Raw genomic sequence first — 26,538 nt, 5'->3', positions numbered from 1 at the left:
CATTCCGTAATAATGATATAGTTATTGTCACAGTTCAGCTTGACTCTATTTTTCAGTCCCTCCCACCACGTCAGTCTAAACGCCCTTCACCTGTTCACACACCTGCCTCTGATAACTCATCAAATCCCTTTAGTCTCCTGCCTCACACACACACACACACTTTGCCAGGTTGTTCTTCTGCTTGGTTTCAGACGGATCTCCTGTTTCCCACCCGGCCTGTCCTTGTTTAACCCGCCAGCCCGACTCCTGGTGCAACCTTTAATACTGCGTGAGGGGTGTGAATCCTATATGTTATGTTATGAGTTGGTATTCAGGACAATGAAGTAAGATTCATCATCTGAGTACCTTAAATATCCGTATAACATTTTGCACTTCGTCATCAAGTTGGTATTGACATATTTCACTGAAAAAGTGATGGAGTTGACTTTTGGTGTCATGTCACAAAAGTAAAGAAAGTCCTTACTTTTCTTGTTGTTTAAAAAACCCACAGATCTTAAATGAGTCTTAAATTATGAGACATTATGAGGTATATAATGGGAACTATAAAGCAGATGAATATGTGTAAGAAAAATGACATAATTAAACCAGAGACCATCTTCATCATTTGACATTTATTTTGTATCTGCGCTGTCTGAAGACCACCTGCGTTTAGTCTCATTTCTGCCACACGGCTCACAAACACCCACATGTGACAGACTTGTAGCACAGCCAGTTAACCACATCAACTGCCTGCACATACTGCCTAACATAGGAGCAACTGAATAGGTATAGCATTTAATCCATTGCATCGTGGGACAGCATAAACATTCTTTGAGGTTTTCATTGTCATTAGGTACCTTTAGGCAACCAACAACTGATTTATCTGAATATGTGCTTTCTAGACCGGAGGAACTTTTTCGTAGCTTTAAGAATCCCCATTTTGAATGTGTCTCCATCACAGTAAAGAGACTGCGTTTTGAGAGACTTGAAGTGAAATGGGCCAATGAAGGCACTGCTCAGCGAGGGACCAGACCAAATAAGACGGACTAACCTGGTGACATTACTCGGTTGGGTGTCTGAAGTCCTGCTGGCTGATGGCCAGCAGGACTTCAGAGGCCCATGCGAACTGAAATCAGGTGATGCTACTTTCATGACAGCTATTTTATTTGTGTGCACGTGAGCAGCTTTTATCTGATTTACTTTCATATTACTAAATAGTTAGTGATAGTAATCATTAATGTTAACATATATGAGTATATGCCCTCCATTGTCACAATCTGTTATATTTACTTTTCCTATACATTATATACAGTATTGTGTGTTAAGCGGTAGCCAATAGGATGCCCCTGAATGGACATGTGACCTAACAGAGGTCAAGTGAACCTGCGTTCAATAAAGACGACTCAGTTCAAGTCAAACAGCCATGATGCTCCACTTGTGTTATTTGTACTGCGATAATATTCGGCCTAGCATTGGGTATGAACGCCGGGACCGTTGAGCGAACCATCTCTGCTAACAATTAACCTTAATACGATGTTCTGATGCATTGAACTGTACCGTACTTATTTTCAGCATGGCATAGGCGTTTGTTAAAAACCACATATCAGATTAAAGAGCATGGAGGGTAAGAAAGGTGAAATAGCCGTTATCAGAGACAAATGTCAGCGAATGAAAATAATGCTGCACTAGACCACGCCATCAAGTTATTTTACTTCCATTTTATGTATAGGCCAGTGCTGCTTGCATGCGCTGTCACGATACGAATTACATCCACCACACGTGAGCCAGAGAAAAGCTACGTGTTATGGCACGTTCACACCAAAATTGTAGCAAATGATTAGCTGTGTGTAGCGCCGGGTGATGCTATGAACCTAAACATGAAGGTGTTTGGGGGTCCAACGTTTGTGGAATGTCCACAACAAGTACAGCGCTGTCACAAAGCCTTCGTAGATAAGCCATGTACCATTTCCTGCATACCAGCCTTGACGTTGTCGTCAAGGCTCGTATCAACAGGCGGATGACATTCTGGAGGAAGTAAAGAGAACAGATTTTATTGCCATTCGACTAGACAAGACGACAATATTTTACAATACATTCTATTATACTGAATTGCCTGTGAAGGTGACAAAAATAATATTGTCAGTGTTATTCACTTATTTTTTCGTATAAAGTAATAATGTGTTTATGATACCTTGATCGTTCTGCATTGAATCAACCTGGGTTGCTGAAATTGATTGAATCGATTGCCCTAACTAGAACATTTTCCACCAGCCGCCACTGAAGTTAACTGTTAATGTCAAATGAAATAGACACACGCATTAGATGAATCTGCAACATCTCAATAACCGCACAATAAAGTAAATATATTTGGTTTAAATACACGTATTCTGCCACCTAGTGGTAGAGGTGTGAACACGTTTACTCTGCGTCTCCTTAAACTGTCTGTGCTCTGTTCCCTGAAGCAACAGCACAATGTTGTGGAAAATAAATGTCATTGCCAAAAGCAACGCGTCTGCGACAGATTTGAATATATTACTAACTGTATATTATCACCGTGCTTCATTTAGCCGGTAAAGTGAACCCGCTCCCGAGCTGGATGGACGGTGTATGACAGGAAGTGGTCCCTCGACTGTTACAGTCCGTACAACTTCCGGTCCGTCTTGTGCGTCGCTCTTTCCGTTCCGACTCTTTTAACCCGCCCGGTGCCTTTTTCCTCTGCGGCCCACGTGCGGATTTAATTCTGTTTTCACCTTAAAATTTGCCGTAAAAGTTTGGACCAAATGTCGTTGCCTTTCGATCAAGTGCGGACGAGCGTGGGTAAGCTGCTGCGAGGAATCGACAGGTACGTACGACGCTCTTCAAAACCCGGCGAACGACTTCGCGATAGCTGTAGTTAGCTGTTGGCTAATATTCTAAGCTAATGCTGGCTAAGTTAACGTTTAGTCAGTAATCGCATTCACTCATTTATACGATCTGAAGTACGTTCTGTTGTTATTTTTGTTTGTCCAATGCCAATATGATCATTGTTATTGTCCTATGAACACGCTAAAATAGCAGCTAATGTTAGCAAGCTTTGCTCAGAAGATTTGCATACATTTTCCCATTGTAATGACATGTCTTATGACACTTTGTTTGAATTCGATTCGTTTCTATAAAACGTATCTAACGTTATTTAACAATGTCGACATCTGTGTTATGTTTGTTATTGTTTGTACAAAATTATCTATATTTACAGAAAAGTCAGAGGTTTGTAATTAAAGAACATTTTCTTTAAAGAAAAGGCAACGCCAAATAAATCATGTTCGTATTTGGCCTTCCGTAGTTAAAAAAAGGGGGGGGGGTATGTTTGTACTAAGCTAAAGATATCAACCTATATTCGTCTTAATTACTTTCTTAACGTTACGTGGCTTTGGGTTGTTAAGATTCAGTTTCCCTTTTCACAGATGTTACCTGCTCAATATGACTCACCCTTAACGAACCTGTCGTTAACCAATTCTTACATGGTTCATCGTGCCAATGACCCTGTCTTTTTTAATAACGGCAACAAAGAGTTCTCTAGGTCTATTCCTGAAATTACATAAAGAACTTTGGCGGAACATCATATTCACAAAAATGTAATCACAAAAGAGACAAGTGGGTAAAATATCTTGCAGAGAATTTTCTGCAGCACACCCTTAAAATATACATGTATTTGTTCACCTGTTACAATCAGTGAATGGCAAAACATTTGACTACATATGCTAGATAACACCATACTGAAAATGTCCAACCTGCAGTGCTAAGAGTATATCCACGACACAAAAAACACTTTGTCATCCACACTTGCTTGATGGGTAATGAATGCGCTTGTCTCCGTTCACAGGTACAATCCAGAAAACCTCCCAACGTTGGAGCGCTACGTGGAGACGCAAGCCAAGGAGAACGCTTACGACCTGGAGGCTAACCTGGCTGTCTTAAAGCTGTAAGTCACACCAGCCTTCCTTCAAATACACGTTGAACAGACCCGTTAAATCTGAAAGCATTTAGAGGTGCCAATGCGCTGTGGGAATTTGGGAAATCTGTTTGCTGGTGGAAGAGATTGAATGAAATATTCATCAGACAATCGTTTTCTAGCTGTTCTATCAACCGACTAATGTGTAGCATAATCTGTAGATTCCTTGATTGAAACGTAATAGTTTCAATGCCTGTTTCCACCGCAGACCAGAAAAACCATGATGTAAATAAATATGTTCCTCCGTAGGTACCAGTTCAACCCAGCGTACTTCCAGACTCAGGTGACCTCACAGATCCTGCTGAAGGCCCTGACCAACCTGCCACACACCGACTTCACTCTGTGCAAGTGTATGATCGACCAGACACACGTATCCTTTTGGTGCCCTTTGAGCCATCTGAGGTCTTCTGACTGTTGAACCCTTTGTAGCTCCCATTCACTGATGTCTCACAGGTCTGTACTGGGCGGCACTGACCAATATGGTTGGGCTGTTAAGTCAAAGTGAAGTGCAGGTGGTGTTGGGTCAGGGAAGCATTGAGCTTTCTGACCAAGAGCCCCATTTTTTGAAATTCTGTGAATCTATATTTATTCACATTGATACCCGGGATATGATAAAGATGTATTTAGAAGCTCGAAGTATTCCTCACTTTAAGTAACAATGCTCCCGGTGTCAGTCTGTGGGAGAGTGCTTTAATAGATCTTGGGGCGGGTGGGGCGGGCGGATGTTCTTCTGTCTCTGGTCGGGTGGCATTTCCTTGACTACAGTGTCGCAGCAAGAGGAGCGTCCGATAAGACAGATCCTCTACCTGGGGAACCTGCTGGAGACATGTCACTTCCAGAGCTTCTGGGTACAAGAAGCAGACACCCACACTGACACTCAATAGTGAAATGACATCATCGAGTTTTTTAACAACATGAGAAATGAAAGGGTACACTTTGTTCGGAGGTCTTTTTGTTTTCCTTTTTGTTTCAAAGTTGTGATAGTCTGTTTTTTGTGTCTTCCTCCTCTGACAGACGAGTCTTGAAGAGAACAGAGAGCTCATCGATGGCATTACCGGTTTCGAGGACTCCGTTCGCAAATGTGAGTGTTGTCCTCTGCGGACTCTTAAGCCCAAACACTAAATACTACCAGTTATTGAAAGCTAACAAGAAACAGCCACGTGTGCAAACATCATCAGCACAGTCCGTCATCTATACTGCTCATCCTTAGAGGGTACTGCCCCATCGGGAGTCTGTTTCTTATAGTTGTTCTTCTTCTCCAGTCATCTGCCACGTGGTGGGCATCACCTACCAGACCATCGAGCACCGGTTACTGGCTGAGATGCTGGGAGATCCGCTCGGTAAGAAGTGTGGCGCAACTCAGAACTGCCAGAAAGTTCAATGAACTCATTCTAAAATCTGAGTAAACTGCTAAACCCGCTGTCTTGTCAACCTTTGTGCAGACACGCAGGTAAAGGTGTGGATGAACAAGTACGGCTGGACAGAGAACGAGGAGGGACAAATATTTGTCTTCAACCAGGAGGAGAGCGTCAAGCCCAAGAACATCGTGGAGAAGATCGACTTTGAGAGTGAGTCGCTTATTGCAGTGTTTCCCTTACCATTTAATAAAAACACCAAGTTAATGAATAATGTTAACAATAGCTGAATCCACGTTATATCTGTTAACTTTAGAAATACATTTCAGAAGGACATTGGTCTAAATTGGCTTATGTTGCAAGTCATTGAACAGGACTCCTTTGCATTTAGCAATTTGTTTTAAAAAAAAAATTCACTTATAGTTCTCCTGACTCACTTTTACCGCTACTGTTTGTTACTGTTGACAAACTTTTGAATTTGACACTTTTGTCATGCATGAGCACCATATTACCATCAATGAGTATATATTAATGAGGAACTGTAAATTCATTTTTTTCCTCTTTTGTCTTGTCTGGTTTTCTATTTGCAGGTGTATCCAGTATCATGGCTACATCTCAGTGATGCAAACACACACACACACACACACACACACAAACATTTGGTAAGACAGATTCAACCAGGTCATTATTTTTCATAATCAGTCAATAAAAGTAATTTATCCCGTACAGCTTGTGTCCGTGTGTCTCTGAACATTCTTATAATCCTTTTGAGTTGCCTTAATAAGAAGGTTGTTCATTTTTAGGAATTAACATGATAATTTAAATTTGAGATTTTGACATCCTTGTTAAGCTTACTCCAATAGCACAATGCTACTGCTGGATCATCATGTTGGGTGTGAACAAAGGTGTCAAAAGTATTCACATTAATTACTCAAGTAGAAGTACAGATACTAGGGTTTAAAAAGACTCCTGTAGAAGTTGAAGTATCGACGCAAGCTTTTTACTTAAGTAAAAGTACTGGTTTCAAAACTACTTAAAGTGTAAAAGTAATGTAAGATATTCCATTAAGGACAAACTCTTAATGCGTAACCTCGCTCACACAACACGTCAGTCCGTGATGTGATCAGAAGGTGCCTGCAGATCACATCATAACCAGTATTTTCAGGCGCAAATACAGAATCTCTTTGTGTTCATTTGCAAAGCCGCATTAAGACACACATCACTTTATTTAATACGCTGCTTGCAAGTCACTTAGTTGTGCCAGACTCAATAAAACATTTAGGACAAACCCACGGACATGAAGATACTCATTTAACGTTACATAGAATCTGCGTGAGGAAGAGGAGGAGGAAGAGGAGGGTCCATCGCTAAATACCAACTTTCCAACGACCACTTTTCCCCACCCGGTGTCGCTCCGATCTGCCGGCGCATCGCGGAGAAAACCAACTGTGTCTGGATGCTAAATGTTTATATTCTCATCCAAACACAATCAAATTCACTGTCCGGATAGCGCGATTTAGATGGGGGTTTTGTGTTGGTGTTTTTGAACTACGACAAGCCGGAAGTAACGAGGCTGTTTTTAAAATGTAAGGAGTAGGCCTAGAAAGTACACATATATGCGTGAAAATGTAAGGAGTAGAAGTAAAACGTCGTCTGAAAAAGAAATACTCCAGTAAAGTATAGATACCCCAAATTTCTACTTAAGTACAGTAACGAAGTATATGTACTTCGTTACTTGACACCTCTGGGTGTGAAATGCATCTTCCTATTCCCAACAATGAGCCTGTTACGCGCAGTCGTGCCGACGCACTCGTTTCAATTCATGGTTCAAAAAAGGTTGCGCGTGTGGCAAAGCAATTCACCGCCAGAGCAACAGGTGGAGTAACGTTTTTTGTCGAAGACGACCTAGAGAGAGACGTCTTTGTGTGTGGAAGTCGTTGGTTTGTTTGTTTATTTATCAGAGACTTGTTTGCCCCGTGCATCGCCACTGCTGCTTTTTATCGCCTTTTTTTCACGGATATATTTGTCCCGTATTTTCCTCCACAACTTTGTTCCCCTCGACTGGCAAACCGACGTATGCAGAGATCGCCCTCTGTGAATCGGAGGCCATCTGCGCGTCCTTATAGTCCGCCATTGATGGGTTACAGGCTTGTAAGGGTGAAAAGGCACTCAACGGGCTCCTGCGTGTCCTTGCGTTTCTCTGAAAACACAGAATCATAAACTAGGCTTAAAAGCCTTCAAATAAGGTCAAATGTGAAGGTCAGATCCTAGAAGGTTGTGGTAACCTGGTTAGTACTTTTCTGTCATTGAAAGTAGCAACACTACACCAGTATATTCATGTTGGGGTGGCGATTAGGACCTAGAGGGAGACAGTAGACAGTCATAATTATAAGATGGGATGTCATGAGTTTATTTTATTACAGTGGCAGAATAGGTGGCCACGTACTATGAAGGGTTGTGTCTTTATTATGCAGCCAAAAAGTCTTGTTTCATGAGCAAAATTAACAATTTATTCTCAGTTTATATATTTTAACTTACAAACTAGATTTTTGTTTGCATAATACGTACGGTTCCACATACGGAACCGTACGTACTTTGACTGTAAAATTCAGCCCCGCCCACTCTGTCGCCTCGCTTTCAGGTGAGCGTCTACCTGTGTAACTTCCAAACAGGGCGCGGCTTCTTTGTGGTGTTGATGTGGAAGTCACGAAGTCCTTAACTCCCTTTCCGAGGACATAACAGATTTTCCGCCATGATTAAGTCGCTGAGTACATCGTCCGAAAGCTCCCTCCCCCCGCCGGAGGACGACTTCGTGGACTCGGTCTGCTCCGACGAGCTGCTCGGCTCTCAGTCCCGCCGCTGGCTCGCGGACCTCCTGACGGACGGAGATGCGCGGAAGGAGAGCGCGGAGGTCGACTCGCTCGGCCGGGACGGGCTGTTCGTGGACCACCACTTCCCCGTGGGGGAGCTGGAGATGCAGGCCGGGGTCAAGTGGAAACGACCGACGGTAAAAAAAAAAATACATATATTTTTATAGTTTGAGGGAAACAGAACAGACCACACTGGATGAAAACATCCTCTTTCAAGGTAATAATACAGTGTATAGCTGTGTACTGTAGAGATCACTCCTGATGATCGGAGGCTCAGGTCCTGCATCAACACTGCATTAGATCTCTAGGAGGTCTAAAAGCAGAAACCCTATATGCCTTGTTTATGAATATTGGTAAATGGTAAATGGTCTGTACTTGTATAGCGCTTTTCTAGTCTTCCGACCACTCAAAGCGCTTTAACACTACATGACATCATTCACCCATACACTGCTGACAGGAGAACCACACACAGTGACACCTGCCCAACAGTCACTAACATTCACACACTGTAGTCGCAGCTACAGGAGCAATGTTGGGTTAAGTGTCTTGCCCAAGGACACATCGACATGCGGGTTAGCCGGGCCTGGGATCAAACCGACAACCCTCTGATTGGAGGACGACCGTGTTCCCCCACTCACCCACAGTCGCCCATATTGCAGCAATAGCCTCCTAAGATCCAATCTACTATGAGCAGGTCCCAACAGAGCTGACATTGATGAATACCATTGAAGGCCCTGAACTTGTTTTTTTGTATGCACTAGTGTGTTTGGGAGGTAACTCCGTCGTTGATATTGTTTCCATACGTGGGAGGGAAAATTATGGACAGCTTTGTCTCAATCAGATCACATGGAGCTTTAATCAGCCCAAATAAAGGCCAACAGGACAACTGCAGTGAAAGAACAATGCACGAATGGCCACAGCTCAGACGTCAGGTGTCTGCTCTGAATTAGTTTTTCTGATGCCACACTGAGAAAATACTCCACAACACATCTCCCATTCAAAGCCAGAGTCCGTTACTGTACATTGAAAATACTCAATGTACAAGTTCGCGATAGTTCCTCTTGAATATGCAAATAAATCGTTTCCTCTCACAAAAGCAGTGCCAGACTTGTTCAGCATAAGAGGAAACCTCCTTATTTATTTACACAGGATCTTGCGTCACATATTTACAAAAAAAAAACAACTGAAACAAACGCAGTGGTGTTAGAAGGAAATTTGCAGTATTTGCATTTTTCAGGTGGCTGTTTTTTTAATAGAAAAAGCTATAATAATTTTTTTCCAGACTGTTTATTAAGTAGGTTTATCTATTTACGAGAAAACTGCAAAAATGCCTCAAAAGGCACTAAAGTTAATACAAGAACTCCACACATCTGCACACAAGTCCATCTGCTTATTAACCGTGAAATACCATTTAGAGACAAACACTAAGCGGTTGTCAATCATGTTGTGGTTGTAGTTGGGTCCATTAACACATGCTTGTCTAAAGGATTATCAACCCAGTTAAACCGGTACTGTGGACTGTCACTCACACATAGTACTTGTATGTGTGTGTGTGTGTGTGTGTGTGTGTGTGTGTGTGTGGGTATACACACACATAAAGTCCAGTGATAATGGTAATATAATAATCAATAATCAATAAAAGTAAAAAACGGCTCTATTTTAAGGTATTGCTTCTCATTGTTTTTTTGAATGATTACTTAAATGCATTTATTTATTTATTTTCTTATACATTCACTAAACTCTTCTGTGCCTGCAGGAGCTCTGTTCGGCCCCTCAGTTCATCGTGAACGGAGCCACGCGCCTGGACGTCTGCCAGGGAGCGCTCAGTAAGTAGGCGCTGTTGCACAACACCGTTTGTCCAGACACCTTGGGTCCACACAAACACCGAGTACAAAGAACCCTTTTTAATATATGGGTATATTGATTGATCTTTTTAAGAAATGGTCACGTGAGTTTACTCCCTATTTGTTTTCATATGACATGGGTAAGAAGCGTTTTATGTTCTGATGATAAAATTAATGTTTGAGGCCGGCTGCCAAGAACAAACAGGAATGTGGTGGTAGATTTGTTTTTCACTGACACCATCCCAAAAATAGCTGCAAACACTCTGAAGTCTGTAAGCAATATAAAGTTCTTAATGTTAATCAAGTTTCCCACTAACACTTACAATATCACATTTTGGCACATCACGATAACATAATAATTAACCGTTAACTCATTTTCACTAAACCGAGCCTGAACAGGTCACAGTGTAACTGAACGGAACCTTCTCTGGTTGATCAGTGCTGCCATGGTTACCAGCTCTCCTGCTGATTTAAACACTGATTGGTTGTTTACAATGTACATTGTCAGAGATCAGCATCTAAATATACATGAATGCTGATGTCCTGATTGCATATTTTACTGACCACTGGCACATAACGATTGCTGGTAAAACTTTATTTCACACTGTGATGGTTAACTTTAAACTGCCAGTAATCTGTGTTTCACACGCCTATGGACTGTGAGGGATCTGTAAACTTTGTTCCACCTCTAATACCTATTAGTTATTGAGAGGGATGCAAATACCCGAGTCCGATTTGTTGATTTTGCACACGTCCTTGTCTCCCGTGGACAGATATATTGAGTGGTTCAGTGGTCGTGTGATATTGTGTGACTGCACGCACCATAAATCCATCCAGCTGGTGCACCATGAATTATGAGAAACCAGTGACTAAAGAGGATGTGAAAAAATTGTGTCAAAAGAGGGCTCCGATGCGCACCCTCTAAAAGGGAAACTCTGAAACCACGGTGTTGAATGAATTGCACAAAGGACACGCCCTTTGGTAACCTGACCTATATGTCAAACCTCATTTGTCTCTTAGATGATTGCTGGTTGCTCTCCGCCATCGCGTCCCTCTCCGTGAACCGCTTCCTGCTCAATAAGGTCATGCCTCTGGAACAGAGCTTCAAAGACGGGTACAAGGGTTGCTTCACCTTCTCGGTAAATGCCTGAAATCTGCTTAACACCTGTTTGTGAAGCCCGGATGGATCTCAGTCTCTATGTAAATTCCCAGTGAGGCTCAAGTTTTTCTTAGTGAAATATTTTAGCTGAGTGCAGTTACAGAATACATTTAAATCAAATCCGTTGGCAATTGATTGTGCCGTTAAGAATGAGGCTGTCTTATAATTTTAGGATCTCCTGTTAGATGAGGAGGAGGCGGAGGAGGAGAAGTGGAGAGCAAAGGGAAACGCTGCCGTGTGTTAACCGGCTCTGTGTCACATTACATGCTGATTGAACGGCGCCCGGCTCACCTCAACTCAAGAATAGTTATCGTCAGTGACAAAGAGCCACTGGTAGAGTTTCCCTTGGTTTCATTAGTCACATTGATTAGGAAATGAAACAAAGGGCCCATTTCTATCCAAACACACCTCACTTCCATGATGAATCTAGTGTGCGGCGTGAGTCCTCGAACATTTGAAACCCTTGAACAGACGATAACCCTTTACGACCGCCGCTACTGTATTGGTGACTGATTTATATAGATAAATTAAACATTAACACAGAGACAAAGGGTGTTAACTGGGAAAATGTATTTGATCTTGTTTCACTTGACTTCTGTTGTGTCACACATGTTGGGTTTCAAATTATCAAAGACAGAAAGGAACCTACAATCTCTTCCGTCTCTTTCTTTTCTGTTGTTGATAAAACAATGTAGCTTTCATTGCGATGAACAACGGATGTTGCATTATTTCTAGTTCTGGCAGTACGGTCAGTGGGAGGAGGTGAAGATAGACGACTTTTTGCCAACTAAGGACAACAAACTGATATACCTCAGCTCCCCAGAGAGAGATGAGTTCTGGAGCGCCCTCCTGGAGAAGGCCTACGCCAAGTGAGTCCGTGTGCGTGTGTGTGTGTACGTGTGTGTGTGTGAGCGTGCGTCTGTGTTTGTGTCGAAAGAAAAGAATTACCTTTTTTGGATGAGAAATAAAATTAACCCTAATAATAATAATACTTTTGTTTTACATAGTGCTTTTGTAAATACCCGTTATATGGGGCAAAGACAGACAGACAGACAGACCGAAAAGAAAGACAAAGGGACAATCAAAACAAACAGAACATATTCTGTAATACGAAAACTGGAGATACCGCGCGGAATGAGCCATGTAGTGGCGGGTGGGGTGTAGGGGTTAGTAGTTGAAGGGGAGTTTGAAGAGGTGGGTTTGGAGGGACGATGGGCCGGGAGCCTGGCGGAAGTGGATGGGGAGGGGCAGCAGGCCCTTTTGCTCCAGGTCCGGTGTAATATTTTGAAGTCTATCCTGTATTTGACCGGGAGCCAGTGGAGGTTGCATAGGACCAGGGTGATGTGTTCATGGCAGCGGATGAAGGTGAGGAGTCGAGAGGCAGAGTTCTGAACATATTGGAGTTTGTTGAGGATTTTGTTGGGAGAGCCGTAGAAGGTGCTGACGTAGTAGTCAAGTCTTTCTAATCAAGAATTCTGGTGGAGGCAGTGGAGAGGGAGGGCCGGGGTAGAAAGGGTGTGGTCGAGGATGATGGAGCCATCCAGCAAACCTTGACTGAATTAGAGTGAGAGTAAGTACATTACATAGTTTGGTTTCTACTACTTACACTTTGCACTTTAGTTCCTATGATCTGTAGCTTCAGCGTCAATCTTTATCTATTCAACCTGCTTTTGCTGCTGAATCAGTTTGGATATTTTGTTTACTGCACATCCGTCTGTCCGTTTCTCTCTGAGCATATTTCTTTAAGGAGGGGCGCTAGTGACAATGTGGGCTCTAAAGCTGTTACACCTATCGGAGTAGCAGGTGGAGGCGGGGCTTAATAAAGGTCCATTGTGACACCCTTTCTCATGGGCACCTTGAAAAGACATACGCTTGTACGCAATGAAAATTCTACTCTTTGTTTGTGTTTGTGTGTGTGTGTGTCTGTGTGTGTGTGTATATATTATAATGAATGAAAAGATGTATATAATGAAGATGGAAATAATATATGTTCAAAGTGTTATTCTCGTAACGGGGATAAATCAGTTTAAAAGTATGCTTTAGGGCGAGCTTACCAAATATGGTGACCACTTCATTGGATCGCAAATTGGCTTTAGCAAAATCTCTGGACTTCAGACTTCAAAGTGGCAGATCACAAACTAATGAGTGAGTCTTCTTTAGATTACAACTCTAGGCTATATATGTATATATATATTGTTGCTTTAACCATCAATAGCAAACATGCAAACACATATTGGCAGATCTTCCTTAAAAAAGCAAACGGCAGAGAAATCCGAAAATGGCAGATGTTTTGGTGTGAAATCTTGATTTAAAATGAATCTCCATGTATACTGAGCCGTGTTTTAACCTGTATGACTGCAAACTATTAGCTTATCTCCCACGCAGTCGGCCTGCGAGTTAAAAGAAAGCCTTTGGGATTTGATTCCACCACCTTTTATGTTTTGCTGCTTTGCTGTTAGACTCAAGACTGTATGATTGATAATTTACCATCTGAATTATGGAAAGAACAGTCAGAAATGCAATAATGAGCTCTGGAACTTGTTATAAAATGAAACGCTCAGCAGCTCTGTTCCATCAGGCAGTTTTAAGTCAGTGAAATCCTGAAGTCCTTTCGTCTCTACATACCTTTCCCTCTTTATGCCACCAGATGGAATTCAAACATACTGAAAAGTTCCCCCTCCCTACTGGAACAGATGTTTGTTCACCCGTTATGTTTGTAGGGTGTATGTTTTTCTCAAGAGGGTTTTTATTCCAATAAAGACTACCGGTAGTCGTTTTTCTGGTTATTCACATGTTCACCACCTGGAGTTTGATGTCTTTTGTCCCAGGCTTAAAGGCGGCTACAGAGCCCTGGACATGGGCTTCCCTCACGAGGCGATGGTGGATATGACGGGCGGGGTGACTGAGGTTTTCAATATCTCCTTGCTGCCCCAAGACCTCCCAGCCTTTCTCAGACACCTGCTGGCTAGAGGAGCGCTCATCAACTGTGCCAACTGCCAGGTACGTGGGCGAAGAGATCAACAGTGTTGTGGAAGCTGGAGGAATCAACATGTTAGGTCTAGTTTGACCTGCTGAGAACATGGGAACACCTTCTGCTTCAGTCAAAGGTTTCCTCCAGGCTGATGAGTCATTTTTCTTCTGTCCTGACAGTAGAGGAGTGGATGTGTTTTTCTTTGCTTTAAAGGGTCCTTTGGAGCAAAGTAATGGACTGGGAATCATGTTCAGACATGCCTACTCTCTGACTGCAGTGGAACAGGTAAATATCTGTTCGAAGTCCTATTTTTGAGAGCCCCACTTGACTTAAACTAAATACCGTCCAAAACTATTATTGTACTAAATATAAATATTGATCAATATTATGGCTATGGATAAATAGTCTGATAACAACCCTCTCATTTTTTATTTTATGTGTGCATTAAGTGTGGGATTGAGTGGAGGGAAAGTCTTTCTACTAAGGCTACTAGTACTTGTATGCATTCATGCCCTGCCCCCAGGTGAAGACGGCACACGGCATCGTGGATTTGGTGCGGATCCTCAACCCTTGGGGCAACACAGAGTGGTCGGGGCCGTGGAGCGACTTGAAAGGGTCGGTGTACATGTTCAATTCATTTCAACTCTCAATAAAGGAAAACGTATTAACAAAGAAGTAAACCTGCAAGTTAAATCACATTTTCCCATCTAAAACCATGTTTTTTTCTAATTACAATTATAAACATATGTACATACTGTTTCAGTAGTAGTATTAATTATATTATTATTATAGTAGCATCACTTAATTGAAATCTAACCAGGAACACAATGTTGTGTAAAGTAAAAAATAATACTGGTAGCTTGGTGAGTATTAGTAAAATGTGTAAACAATAATATAATATGTGCATACATACTGGGAACAGATGTAGAGAATATGCATATAAATGCATATACTGTGAGGATATGGTTTCTAATGCTTCTCATCACTTTGCTATCTTGCTGTCTCTTCTTAGTTTGCCACTGAGGAACATCTCTAAATAAAGAAATCATCCGCATCAACTGATATCACAGCTCCGTTTATCTGTTTTTACTGTTTTATGTGTCTCAAAAAGACAAAAACATAAATAAACTTGTTTTTTGTCACACGTATATAAAGGCCTTCTCTCTGTGTCTTTCTGTACAGCCCAGAGTGGGAGGCGGTTAACAAGGAGGAGCAGAAAAGACTGGAAAGAGTGAAACGTGAGGACGGGGAGTTCTGGTGAGTTTGTGTGCTCTCTGTGACTTTGACTCTCACCGCCTGCCTTCTGCAAGCACGAAACAAAGCGCTGTGGCATGCAAGAGCAACGAGAAAAACGAGCCGGCTTATCCGTGGAATTACCTTGTCACACGCTTCTTCTCATTTGTAAAGAAAGTGTGGATGATGATCTGGACTATGTATGCAGTATATATATATTTGTGTGGCCCCCCACCCCCTCGTCGGCTTTGCGTCAAATCACAGCAGCAGACACCTTAAATGTGCAGTTAGTAAAATTATTCAACCCCCATTGCTTATTAGAAAACGTATAATTTTCCAGCTGTTTTCAATAAAAGTAGACACAATATATATATATATATATATATATAGAGAGAGAGAGAGAGAGAGAGAGAGATCATAAACTCAGGTTTTCAATGTTTACTGAGGTAATCGATGAAGTCAGAGGTCATTTTCTCATAGACCAATACAATTTGAGCAATCGATCCCTGCTGGCCATCACAGGACATCTATTACTCGTCTTTGTCTCTGTCCCTCAGGATGTCTGTGTCAGACTTCCGGCGGCACTTCGAGACGATGGAGGTGTGTCACCTGACTGACTCTCTGAGTGAAACAGGGTCCAGCGTGCTGCCGTGGTGCTGCGTAATGCACCATGGGAACTGGGTGCCAAGCATCTCAGCAGGAGGCTCCGCCCAAGGAGGTAAGAAGACACATGGCGATCCATGACGAAACACGTCCATCTTTTTGTTAACCTTTGCTTGCACCATTATAAAGAAAACCTCTAGTTGAGATGTTTGTATTATTAGTATTGACTATGTATTTTTTCTTATCTCCTCCCATTTGCAGTTGAGTTACTGTTGTTGCTGGTCAACATTAAACGCCTTCCTATAGGAACAGGATGCATAATTGCCTTTAAGGCTTTTGTTTTGAAACATCTGCAAGAAGGGAACTTCAGTGAAAAGTCAACCGGAATAATACATGTCTTGTACCAAAGTGGTGCCCGAGTACAGTGTTTCATCACTCTAAATCATTTACAGTCACTTACCATTAAAATCTTAGAACAATGCAGATCCAAATATGAATGAAAATAAAGAACGTGAGACATCAAGTAGTGCTGAACTTAAAGTATAGGGATAAGCATTTATGTATATTTGTGGTACACCGAAAAAATAAGAAATTGCGACACGGTAGCCGTCTCCACACCTTGGTATTTCCTGCATGTCATAACATTACACTTACGCTACAGAACAGAACATACTTCAACCTCTTTCAAATACATTCACAGCTTAACAACAAGTAGCTTACGGTTAGCTTTCATTTCATGCGGATTCTGTGATTAAACTCTGATGTTCTTCTTGTTGCCGAAATACTTGAAGGGTTTTATTGCATTTTTGTCATCAAGAGTCCTCAGCATCTACTTGAGTGGCATGGACAGTTTGGATCTTTTCTGCTGTGATGTACCAGAGTAAAGCTAAATGAGGCCGAGGGATGGAGAGGATGTTTGAGCCGGAACTTATAAAGCACCAATAGAAGAGCCGTTCACTCTGGACCTTATCCATACTCTTGCTAATTTAGAAACGTTTTTCATTTAGAAGCAAGTTTTGGGGGTGCATCCCTTTTTGTCTGTTCAGTTCCAACCTAAGACGTTACAGCAAGTTTGTTGACCTGACTGCGCTACATTAGTGTTTGGATCAAATTAATACGATACAATGACATGGAGTTGAAATATGATCTGAGCATTTAGAGGAGTCAAATGTAGTTAAAGCATTTGTGCTGATCAGATGTCATCATAGTGAGAAAAAGAGGAGGTTTAAACTGTAACTGTAGTACTGTAATACTGTGTGTGTGTGTGTGTGTGTGTGTGTGTGTGTGTGTGTGTGTGTGTGTGTGTGTGTGTGTGTGTGTGTGTGTGTGTGTGTGTGTGTGTGTGTGTGTGTGTGTGTGTGTGTGTGTGTGCGCGCGTGCGTGTGCCTGTGTTGCAGTTTTTTTCTGGCAGAACCCTCAGTACTACTTCACCTTGTCAGAGGTGGACCGCGGCACGCACAACTCTCACAAGACCTGCTCCTTCGTTTTGGCTCTGATGCAGAAACACCAGAGACGTAGGGGTGTCAACCTGGCTATAGCCCTGCATATTTACCCGGTACAGGCTCACACACACACACACACACACACACACACACACCCCCCGCCGTTTCTCTGAAGGTCGAGATATCCATTTAAAAAAAAACCCACAATGTTAATACATTTCTAAATATTTAAACAAGTGGTTTCCAAGCTGTTCTCGTGACCTAAAACATGTAGTTAAGGATCCTTTTCATTCCTCTGCTGTCAATATCGACAAACATCGAGTTCAGAGGAGAGGCCAAAAACTGAAAACAGATTTATGTATCAGAAGTTTGGTTTTTCTTCTCTCCCCTCCATTGATGAACTCATGACCCCTCAGATTCATCTGGGGACCTTTAAGAGGGGCCCGACCCTTAGGTTGAGAACCACTGGACACTACACTAGCTAACTGTAAAGTACCAGTCAAAGGTTTGGACACACCTGTTCATTGAATAGAGTGTGAAAAGGTGTGTTTGACAATTATTTCAAACTAGTTCCAGCAGGACCAGCTACCACAGTAAAAGGCTGCTTACCAGTATCATCATAATCTAAGAATGTCTTATGCATAGAGAATTCTAGTGCAGTCCTTTTATTTTCAAAGTGAGTGTTTTTCCATATAAATCCCTCCATGGCAAATTTGTGATTTATGATTTTGGGCAAAGTAAATTTAATGGAAAAATATTGAAGATGTTGAAAAGTGTGTGCTGTCCCTCCAGGCTCATCCTAAGAACACCTACCTGTCCCCCAAGGACCTGCAAGCGTTCCGCCCGGTCCTCTTCCTCAACTACTCCATGCGGCGGGAGGTGGTCCTCCGCGGCTCCCTCCCACCGGGCCGCTACATCATCGTCCCTTCAACCGCCGAGCCCAATCAGCCGGGAGCCTTCCTCCTCCGGGTGCTGACGGAGCAGGGCAACGCCGCCACGTGAGTCACTGATCAATTAGCCGACATCGTGGAGAAAGTTTTTTAAAAAAGGAGGTACCTATCAGACATTTTTACAAAGATGCAACCTTCAAACGTGCGGATGAGATTGAGAATCCTCAGAGGGCTCTTAATCATAAGTATGAGGCATTTAAGATGATGATTTGAGTGTTTTTTTTATTTTATCTTCTCTCAGTCCAGCCAGCAAACCACCAATTGACATCCCTTCCACAGAGGTATGAGACAAATGCTGACCAATGTATGAGATTAAAGTCAGACAAGCTTTTATGTGAGTCAGTAAAGCTCAGTCGCGGTTCAGTGTGTTTTAAGGCTTCTAGGCTGTGGAGGACTAGTTGTAGTCTGCGATGGTCCCACTGTAGATTAGTTGGGTTGAAAGCCTGGAGAGCCCCTGTTGGTAGATCAGACTTTTAATTGAGGGTCCAGCGCTCAAGTTCCTGTTGAGATGGGAGAAGATTTAAGGAAACCTTGCAGCAGGTCTATTCTGACTATTACTAAATGATGTCCGTGCCAATATCCCACCATATGTAAGAACTATTTCTTCTGCAGTTAGTAACAAGTTCCTTCTGTCCATAATGCTGGTTTTAAGATCCCTTACTAAGGTTCACTGAGGTTTATTCACAATACCAATTAACATCATAGTATCATGTGTTACATATATCAATACAAATGTAACAGCTACTCACACTGCTGAATGGTAAATATGATACAATTTTTTGGTATGTTTTTGAGGAGCCACTTTAATGCTGATAGATTTTCCTGTTTTTGGTGTTTTTAAAACTAGTCCATCGTTAAAAAACAGGCGCTTGGAACCCTGGACCCTCGCTTGCTCTGACCATAAAACCATCCAAGATAATTTTGTTGTAAATAGAACATGAAAAAGTACTATTGCTCTCCTATAGTGAAAAAATCTCTAACTCATTATTTCCAAAACATCTTGATATTCTCTGAACTTTTACATCCACAATATATTATAAAATAATAAAATGTAGTAATTTAGGAGATGCAAATCCTAAATCCAAACAATAACTTCCGGTACATGCAGGAGATGCACATAAAAGTTGTACGCGAGGCATTAGTTTGTGAAAGTAAAGTGCTGTTGTTGAAATGAGGCTCTGTGCTTTCTTCCTGGAGCTTTCATTTCCCCACGAAGCTGCTCTTCCTTCAACCACATCTATCGCACAGCTGTTCAAGAAGCACTCCAGCCAGGTGAGATATCAGCTTCAGTTCTCTGCGCCGTGATCGCTTTCATTCAGATAACTGGTTGTTTTTCAACCAGCACCCTATTTACCCATGTTTTTTTATGTTTTATGTTCAGGCAGAAGGCAAATCTGATTTGAGAAACAAATCTACAGTCCACGTTGTCATTTGCAACTAATTGGGATTTCTGAGTGCCGACTGGATTTCATTTAAAAAAATCACATATATATGTCCAGACTTTCTAAAAGCAATTTGGATATTGGCCGGCAGCCTGAACTAACAGTCAGTTAGTGAATGGGGATAACAATTAAATAAAGAAGTGGTCCAGTATTGAAGAAGAGTAAGGGACTGACGCAGAATGACCTGCGAGCATCAATGTAGCCACAAGTACTTGTTTTAGCGAAAATGGGGTAGTGGTTGGAAAGTTACTTCAGGTTGCTGCTACCAACATTTAATTATATATATGTGACTGCATAATTCACCTTTGTTCTTGTTTTGTTGTACACGCAATTGCGACTGTTCCGGGATCACGGTCCCTTTAAATGTTTTGTTATGTTGTGACGTAGAGACCCTTGCTTGTGAGGTTACAGGGCTGCGCCATCTTTAGAGTTGGTTGTTATGGTATAAATAAACGAGACACACGCTGCTGTTCTCAACTCGCGGAATTGCCTTTCATTCCAAACGCAACTTCCACAATATCATATATATATATATATATATCCTATATTATATTATATTATTATAACAAAAGCCTTTAATTGTCTAAATAACGGTGTACTTTTACTGAAAACATTTTTTATTGGAAAAATGGTTCTATCACCGTTTTTCATTCGCTCTTTGTAACACGTCTGCTTTTAAACATCTTCGACTCAAGAGTCGTGCTGACTCATCGGAGTCGAGCCTCGTCTGCACATGGGAAAGGCCGATTTTTTCCCGACACAGTTTCACAATATTTAATTAAAAAACTGTAGCTCCTGAGTGTCTTGCCATGGATCAAAGGAAAGTGCCTTGAACATGCATTCTCTCTACTGGTTGCAAAAATAAGTCTAATTGTATAGAAGTCTGAGAAAATTGGTAAACCCAATCCTTCTTCTGCTCCCAGCAGTTTAATGAAAATACTCAAGTTGACTGCACTGACAGATGTGTGTGTTGCACTGACCTGTATGTCTTGTGTGGTGACTAATTCCTACTTTGTGTTACTTGCAGGGACTTTGCAAACCAGTGCACCTCCTCAACCTGCTGACGGAGGCCCTGCAGGGAGGAGGTCAGTGGCGATCATGTGACCTGTTTTATCTCTTTTCCCTTTGAACAGAATCATTTTTAATGGTGCAAAGAAGCAGCGAAAGATTTTCATGGGAATACAAAAGCAAAATAACTTCTTCAGTGGATCGGTTGTATAAACTTTTATTTTGTTTTTCATCTTTTACAACCCTTTGTTGTGATCATGAGGTAAGGGTAAGTTTGGGACGATTATTTTTACAGTAGGTCCCCAACCTAGTTAGTGAATAAGCCAACTAACCCGATCAACCTTGTTACTCAACTAGAGCCATTATTGTGAACTGATACTTTTTCTTAAGGCAGGCAGAAAACATTTTATCAAAAGCAATCGGCCCTTTCCAGAGCTGGTTTTTGGTTTGTCCGTTCTTGGCCACTGCAGAAGAATGGAACATGAAGATCTAGAGATCAATAGCTTGTTCTTAGCTAAAGAAAACACAACGGTTCTTAGTTCCAGGAGATTTCACACTAAGGACAACATTGCTTTGTTGATGAAAGATCACACGCGCACTGCTCCTTTAAGTCCCCCTAAGTCCTTCTGTCTGAAAACGGATCCCTCCCATAGATTCCCACTGTTGACGTTGGCCAACAAGGAGGATTCAGGCCGAAGTTTGATGTTGAAATAATACAGTGGTTCCTAAACCGTTTCTGTCGCACCCCCTCCTTTGATGATATAGGAACATACTCCCGCCCTAAATAGGTCGTACCTTCTTTGTTTTGAATTACTTGTATTATTATATATATAATCAGTAAAAATGAGTTTTTATTTCTAAAATTAGTACAGCCCTATGTCTCCACATTAACCGTAGGATCATATTCTTTTTTTATCTGATCATATTGGTGGTGGGTCTCTTTCTCTCTCTCATTGGATATAGATTCCAATCTTTACAACTGGTTTGCAATTGTATTTGTTATAATTCTATATTGTTTTATGTGGGTGGGTGATGGGTTTGTGAACCACTGATATAATGCATGCATGTTAAGGCTTCTCCTAAACTTGTTGTGCTCAGTGTTGGCCGGCAGTGAGAAGTACTTGGCCCTGGAGCACTGCAAGAGCCTGGTGGTCCTCACGGACGTATCCTTAAAAAGCTACGTTACGCCCATCACCTGTATGATGTATGTGTGTTATTATCCATATCAATCCAAGCTTCAGAATTGGATTGACTACATCACTCTGCTCACATATATTCCTGTTTAAATACATAACAATTTCACACAAACAAAAAATCTATGCACACAAGCACTTGCAGAACACAACACAAAACAACTACCAACCGTACCCACATTCAAATCCCGTCTCATGTTAGTGTCCGTCCCACCATTGTGCGTCTGGATTTGTCACCGGTTTGTCTGACTGACCAAAACAAAAGGAAGAGAAACGAGGCGTCTGTCGAGGCTCGTAGGCGTTTGTCTGCTTTCCTTTCCTTGACCTCGGGATATTCTTCAGAGTCAAGGCAACGCTCGGCTGAACTGGCTGGACTTCAGGTGTCTGTGGGACAAGATCAGGAGGTGGACGGTGAGATTATCAACACAAACAACTATTTCAATTGTCAATCTAGAAGATTAGGATTCCCCTGAAAATCAATAAATGCTTGTGTGATGTGTATTTGCACATGTATGCTGTGAATTCTTCAGACAGTGTTCAACTATGAACTACCACCAAACCTACATTTCCCACTGCAGACACCATCTGTGTGACTGTGTTGCAGGAATTAATGGGTCTGCACAAATAATTTCATCATCTCAAAAATACATATTTTTTACAATGTTTTTTTGGTTAGATGCCTGAAATAAGGTCACAACACCGACTTCATGGTAAAAAATAAGCCTCAATCGGCTGTTTGTTGAGGGAACCAGTGATGCTTGGTGGAGTGCAGTATTCATTAAGGCTGTGGATCATAAAACCTACTCTGTGTTTATCATATGAATGAAATCCCTCTCTGCAGAAATAGATTATTTAATGAGACCATGTTTTTTCAGGATATCTTCCTGGTGTTTGACAAGAACAAAACAAACCACCTGGAGTACAAAGAGGTGGCCCCCGCTCTGCAGAAAGCAGGTGGGACCAATATGATGAGTTTATTCACATTAAATGCTTTTCTCCGCAGTATTTCCAAGTCAACGTGTAACATTTGTACTGAACAAGAAATGTTCCGGTTCCACGGCTTTCAGAAAATAAACTTTTATATGACCAGCAGGGGGCGCAACCACCTCTCCTACCGCTTCGCTGCTTCTTAACGCAGCTCGTTGAAGTAACTGGTTATATCTACTCCGACTGCGTCCATTTGTAGATATAGTCACCTTCATCATGACCTTTACAAGTTACAACAGACTGATACTATACCTGCACGCTGCAGAGGGGAGGAACTAAGGACATGTGCGACTTACGTTACACTTTCACTAGCTTTCACTCCACCACATATGACTACTTCGGTTTTTTACATTTTACGTAGAAAACCTGTGAGTTTCTAAAACAAGATATAGTTACAGTTTAAATGTATATTACTGTGGGTCATGATAATCCAATCACACAGAATTACTAAAACCTATTTTGTATTTTTATAACTTTTACTTTTGTATTACTTAACATTTTAATCTGAGTGAAACCGCTTCCCCCCCAGTTGATGCGCACAAGTGTAAATGCTTGTTTTTACAACCATGAATGTTTCGAGGTTGATTCTGACCCGTCTTGTGTCCATATCTCGGCCCCAGGCATCATGGTGGACGATTTGATAATGCAGCTGGTCGGACTGCGGTACACGGAGCCAGACCTGACCATCAGTTACCCCGGTTTCCTGTACCTGCTGATGAAGCTGGAGAGCATGGCCCGTAAGGGGGAGGGGAGGGCAGTCTAAGAGGCGTTGCACTCATTTACATCAACTTAGTCACCTGAAAAATGCAACACCGGCCACCACAGAAAGGACAACCAATAGAAATATTTGCCATTGCAGTTCAAACGCTTCTAAAGTATTCATTGTTCCCCTTTTGCAGACAAATTCCAAGCGCACGACATAACTGGTATGGGAAGCATCACTGTGAGCTACAGACAGGTAAGGGCGTTCATTTTATGACTCCTTCCTCTGTATCTGCTTTAGATACTTTGATCAGAGAGGGAAAAGAAGTTCAAACAAAAAGGTGTGATATTTATTTCTAGCTTTTAGTGCCTTTAATATTTGCAGCTCAGTAACGCCTGTTAGACAAGAAAACTTACTTCATTGATAACATCAATGTTATTTTTAAGCACGTATAAATCACACTTAATGTTTATGTTACAACTGGAATAGATTGAGGAATGAAACGATTCAAACTTCCATTTAGTTGTCGTCCCACAGAGGAGATCACTGTTTAACTTGCGTGCTGAATATGTTTTCAGTGATCGTCTATCATTATCGAACTGGGCTCTAATAAGTATTGAGGCCCCTGAGCAGTCTCCTCAGCGCTTAGATTGAGTACTAATTAACAAATGGAACCGTTAAATGGTTTCTAAAATGACAGACTACTGCCCACTAGTACCACATGATGCTGAGCGTTTCAGTTTGTTTCACCCAAGACTTCTGGTTTCTTCTTTTGTTATTCAACTGCTGCTCAAAGGCATCTTTGTCCATTCAGACATAGCGAATATTCCTCAGTCATCATCGAGCTCTGTGGCAGGAGATTCCTATCTTTTGAATGGTTGTGTAATTATTACTGTTTGCCATGAAACAAGGTGATTTTCAGCTAAATATCTTTTGTTCTCTGATTGGTTCCAGTGGCTCCAGATGACCATGTACAACTGACCTGGTCCAATCAGACGGCTTCATCAGAACTGGCTTCTTCTCAGATTTCCCTGCATGATTTTAATGTGTTGAGATGTGTATATGTTGATGTACTGTACAGCTTGCTGATATGAATATGTAGCAAACAGAGACTTCACAATTCTGTCTCCCGGGTCAGAGGTCAAAACTGTGAGACAAAGTACACAGGGTTTATTTACTGTGTCTGTCGCACTTTTGTACTGTGTCTGACCGACATAAACAAAGAAAACTGTACGATGTTTCCTCACGCTAATTACCAGGGGTGTAAAAAAATGAACTTTAACCACTACAACACTGAAATTGACTTTCTTTTCTATGAAATTAACTCATTTTTTGTATGGAAGATTTAAAATCCAGACTTAAAAAAACTAAACGAAGGAAGTGAATTTTATAAACTACCCCCCATATGGCCAGATACTTTTGAAATACACAATTTTTCATTTAGTGATCAATCCTGAGATTTGGGGCTTTTTGCTTCCATAACATTTCCTATTTCAAACAGCTGGAAAGAAAACAGTATACTTTCAGGTGTTTATTTTATTACTCTGCGTATGTCAATTCCTCGTAAATCCACCAACAAGCTACCGTTCATTAATGCCAAATTCACATCAGTTATTTTTGTTTCATGCCAACAAGTCCATTAGCGGATTAATAATTACACAGACTCATCATTTCACTCTCCTCCACTATACATTTCTTTTTTTCTTTTGATGCCTTAAAGCAGTGAAGTGATAACGTGAACACCAAGTAATCCATTTATCTGACTGGATGGCTGACGTGTACTTGATTGTGGAGAAGTTAACATGGAGTGGTTTTAAACTTAAACATATCGTTTGGGCTTTTGATTCAGCATCATGCTCAGTCAATGAAAAATAAAAAGCTGTCAAAAATGTGTGACGTGCTTTTTTTAAAATTTCTTTAGAGGCTTCGTGGGTCTTTGGATATGGAACGCTGAATACAAATGTCAATAAGGATGTACTGCGGAACAGGCCCACACAGAGCACAGGCCCCCCTCTGTTTGGAAGGGGGGGGGGCATTAATGTCACTAAAAGAGCCACAGCAGTATTTTCATTACATTTTGCTCCTGCATACTTTCACTTCTTCAAATAACACTCTGTTTACCTGTTTCTTTGGTATTTGTTTCCATGGTTTAAAAATGTTTGCCGGATATCTGTATCAGTCAGGTTATGCAGAATCTCTGTATCTCTGTAACTCTGTGTGTGTCTGCGTGTGAATGCGCTGACCACGGGATATTTTGAGAATTTTTTGCTGCTTCTGGTATGTGTAAATATCCGTCCCCCAGCACCATTCTTTAAAGTGTCAAGAGTTACAAATACCAGAGGTCATGTGTTTGTGTGTGGAACCCGGTGGAACATTGTTATTGCAGTGTTTTTACAGTGCTGTCCCACCGTTGTGTTGGTGCAAGCTGACCTTTAGGATGGCATGTAACAGTCTACCTCGGACCACTGTAACCACGCTCTCTCGGTCTTAATTGAAGTGGAAATCCGATGAATAGATTTGCCTCCTGTGTTTGATCTCACTGGAACTGATTTTGGTGAAAATAAAAGCATCCCCGCTCCGTGCGCCGAGTAGCAGACTGTGTGGGCTAAAACACCAGACAAATACAATGCAAACAAATACTACAAATATGAATTTATGAAAACTACATCGGTGAAAGTATGTACAGAAAAAGGAAAAACATATATAGAGAACATTGCTTCAGTAGAGATTTAGTGGTTTACTAATTGAATATGCTGTTGTTTCTTTGTAAAATTATCTAAAAATATTATGATTTATATAAAACATGTT

At 41.5% G+C, this 26,538-nt stretch overlaps 2 protein-coding genes across 3 annotated transcripts; both read left to right on the top strand.

Annotated features, from left to right (window-relative positions):
* The first annotated feature begins 2,472 nt into the window (after positions 1-2,472).
* On the top strand, positions 2,473-6,051 carry eif3k (eukaryotic translation initiation factor 3, subunit K). Of its 2 annotated transcripts, none has more exons than XM_040190117.2 (8): positions 2,473-2,821; positions 3,842-3,940; positions 4,220-4,340; positions 4,744-4,818; positions 4,985-5,051; positions 5,233-5,310; positions 5,413-5,538; positions 5,916-6,051. In XM_040190117.2, exons 1-8 carry the CDS (start codon positions 2,760-2,762, stop codon positions 5,945-5,947), a joined length of 660 nt encoding a protein of 219 aa, XP_040046051.1. In that variant the 5' UTR covers positions 2,473-2,759; the 3' UTR covers positions 5,948-6,051. The 2 variants fall into 2 exon arrangements, with proteins under 2 accessions (XP_040046051.1, XP_040046015.1); XM_040190081.2 differs by having other exon boundaries at positions 4,741-4,818.
* Positions 6,052-7,960: 1,909 nt separating this feature from the next.
* LOC120826857 (calpain-9) lies at positions 7,961-25,621 on the top strand. Its single transcript, XM_040189431.2, has 20 exons — positions 7,961-8,332; positions 9,952-10,021; positions 11,060-11,178; positions 11,934-12,067; positions 14,027-14,198; positions 14,383-14,454; positions 14,693-14,784; positions 15,352-15,426; positions 15,960-16,120; positions 17,403-17,560; positions 18,240-18,445; positions 18,639-18,678; positions 19,595-19,669; positions 20,867-20,924; positions 21,946-22,010; positions 22,383-22,451; positions 22,916-22,994; positions 23,648-23,764; positions 23,927-23,985; positions 24,685-25,621. Exons 1-20 carry the CDS (start codon positions 8,078-8,080, stop codon positions 24,709-24,711), a joined length of 2,103 nt encoding a protein of 700 aa, XP_040045365.2. The 5' UTR covers positions 7,961-8,077; the 3' UTR covers positions 24,712-25,621.
* Positions 25,622-26,538: the final 917 nt, after the last annotated feature.

Source organism: Gasterosteus aculeatus, chromosome 1 (assembly GCF_964276395.1).
Source record: "Gasterosteus aculeatus chromosome 1, fGasAcu3.hap1.1, whole genome shotgun sequence".
Taxonomy (NCBI): domain Eukaryota; kingdom Metazoa; phylum Chordata; class Actinopteri; order Perciformes; family Gasterosteidae; genus Gasterosteus; species Gasterosteus aculeatus.
This window is presented reverse-complemented; position numbering and strand designations above follow the sequence as displayed.